This window comes from Didymella exigua, assembly GCF_010094145.1.
Source record: "Didymella exigua CBS 183.55 unplaced genomic scaffold M421scaffold_75, whole genome shotgun sequence".
NCBI lineage: Eukaryota > Fungi > Ascomycota > Dothideomycetes > Pleosporales > Didymellaceae > Didymella > Didymella exigua.
The window spans coordinates 53,139-55,905 of record NW_022984849.1 but is presented as its reverse complement, the minus strand read 5'-3'; the positions used below and the strand labels follow the sequence as shown (position 1 = coordinate 55,905).

Sequence of the window (2,767 nt, the reverse complement as noted above, 5' to 3'; positions counted from 1 at the left end):
CTTTATGGGCGCCCCCCACAAGTTAAGAGCGTTTCACGAACAATATCCGAATAAGCCAGGACCTCCAAGAGGTCTGGACAAATGGATCGACGCGTGGGAGAAAGGAATGGAAGACATGTCGCAGCTAAAGGATGACAAAGTGAGGGAGAACAAACGCAGTTTGTTATAACACGCTATCTACGGGTACAAACTGGCCAGTTTCAGACCCCGCCTCAGGCCTCACGGCAGGTTCATCTCGTCACCTGACAATTCATGAGGCACGTCAGACAGCTCACTGTCCGACTCCGCCCCGACTTCTCCTCTTAAACCACCGTCATATCTATTGCCCCTTCCACCACTTGGACGACCGCCCCGTCCACCTCGTTGTCTTTTTCCACCTCGACTCCCTCCTTCCACGAGACCCTGCAAAGCTTTTGTTAGCTCCACCTGAGCTCCCGCCACCTTCTCGACAGCCGCCGCCAGATCAGCCATCTGAACCTGAAGGACCCGATTCTCCTCCGCTACCCGATAGTAGTCCGCTAGTAGCACATCTACCACCAACACGCTCTTGAGCTGGGCAGTCGCTACCTGCACACAGCTCGCCAGCGCGAAGGCGGCAGCCCGGACCCTAGCCTCCGTGATGTGGCGGTCATGAATCACGTCGCTGCCGAGCGCGACCTCGTACTGTCCGAGGGCCTGCCAAAAGACGGAGAATTCGCTTTCCACATAAGTGGGAAGCTAGAATCTGTTAATGTATAACTAGGCAAGGGCCAGTATCGGATTCGTACCGGAACACACTTCTCGTTTTGAAAAGTGCAGTACGCACACTTCTTGGAGCTCATTGACGAAAACTCGAAGTCAACAAATCGGCCGCGAGCAGCAGCCCGGACTGAACGAATACAGATGACTCTGTGAGCCTCCGGAAGCGCGCCGGGTGGTACAGGGATTGGCATGATGTTTTACAACTTGTCAAAGGTCAGACGTATAGCCAAGTCAGTCCGATATACGTACGCAGAGGTATTCTGTTTGCTTGAGACGAAACAGAAACTGGAAGAACCTCTCTGTTGGTATACTCAGTTGTGTCGCCACGACAACGGAGTATATGACGACACAAAGTGAAAGTAGGTTCACGTTACCTACTGCCAATTCTTTTTCACTCGCCACCTCCGTATACGTTCCGTTTCGAACCCGAGTCACAGATATGGGACTATCTGTCTACAAGGAGGGGGGTAGTGTAACAACGCTCTACGAACAGTGACCCGATACCACTAGGATACGGTTCTAGCGACTCATGACCATGGCCCTTGTCGCATGGCATGAGCTCACACCGAACTGCCACCGAACCCTCATATATAAGGAGCAAGGGACTGTAGCATTGTAGAGTAGTTTTTCTGTATCCTTTCGTACAAGACCTATAGGTGTAGAGAATATATCCTGGTGTTCTTATCATCCCAGCACTCCCATATGCCTCGTAGCGGATTCACACCTATTCCGGATATCTCTCTTCTTGCCTGCGTCGTTACAACATCAGGAAAAGTTTTTCGAAATCCGGCCCAGACTGGCTGTTGCTGACAGTTGTGGCATAGTTGTGCAACAGCTGTTTAACAGCCCTAACAGCCCTAATTTGCGCCTAATAGCCCTAATTTCGCGCTAATATTGCTAACAGCTAAAACACTAAGTGCCTATATTTAATAAACTTAAAATAATGTTGCAATATTATTACATAGCTACCCTTAGTTCTGCTAGTACTAGTATTAAATATTTAAAAATTGCAAAATTTCACGTATAGATAGAGCGAAATTGTAGCTTCAAAATAAGCAAAAAATTATTATTGTAGGCCTACTACAACGCGAGTTATAGAGCGTTGAAGGTTTGTTTGTTAAAGGTTTGTGTTTTGAAGTTGCGACAGCACACCACAGCAGCTGCAGCTGCGCCAGCACACAATGTATCAGCTGCAGCTGCAACAACACACCACAAAGCACATTCTAACAAGCACGCACTGCTGCACAGGCAGGCCTAGGCGTAGAATTCTTAGTTTACCTACTATTCTTGAATAATATTCTTGTATTTTCTAACATTCAGGCTGCTAGAGCCCTAGCAAAGAATCTTAACTTAGTGTCTTAGCAAGGAATATTAAGCTTAAAACCTTCCACGCTTAATAACTATTCTATTAATAGGCCTATAATATTGTTTAATAGCTTATTTTAAAGAGGAGACTTAGTAGTATATTAATATAATAAAAGTATAGTTTATTAAGCAGAGCTACTATTGTAGCAGGATTAGGAGTTGTTGTGGCTATTGCAGCTGTTAGGACTGTTAGAGCTGTTAGCTTAAAATTAGCTAGACATTAAATGCACATTAAATAACTATTGTAGGCCTACAAGTCCTACTGTTGCCTACAGTACAATGCCACGATTTCCTGATTTCGACAACGGAAAAACTTTTCCTGATGTAGTCCCTAATTACCTTAGGATCCTCACATAGAGCTCTCTTATAGTTGTACTTGCAATTAAATTTAACTTTAAGCTCTAGCCAACATTTTACAAAGTTAGCAGCCTAGTTCTTGCTAACGTAGGGCTAGTGGCGCTCAGCAAGCAGAGAATTGGCCATATCCTCCACATTAGCAAGCCAGGGTGAGTATCCTTGCTCGTCTAGCTTCAATACATGCTAGACAATCACCTCCTCTTTAGAACTAGTCATCCTTATCATGTTAGGCTTGCAATCGCGTTGTGAAGAGGTTCTAGTAAGGCGCGTGCCTAGGGTGCTTTAAGAGACCTAGTATATTGCT

The 2,767-nt window shown here is 45.9% G+C and overlaps 1 protein-coding gene across 1 annotated transcript; it reads right to left on the bottom strand.

Annotated features, from left to right (window-relative positions):
- Nucleotides 1-219: 219 nt before the first annotated feature.
- M421DRAFT_78461 (uncharacterized protein) lies at nt 220-932 on the bottom strand (the record flags this gene model as incomplete). The annotated part of the gene is made up of 2 exons (XM_033597405.1): nt 220-717; nt 768-932. The coding sequence occupies 2 exons, from the start codon at nt 930-932 to the stop codon at nt 220-222; spliced, it is 663 nt and encodes a 220-aa protein (XP_033442629.1).
- Nucleotides 933-2,767: the final 1,835 nt, after the last annotated feature.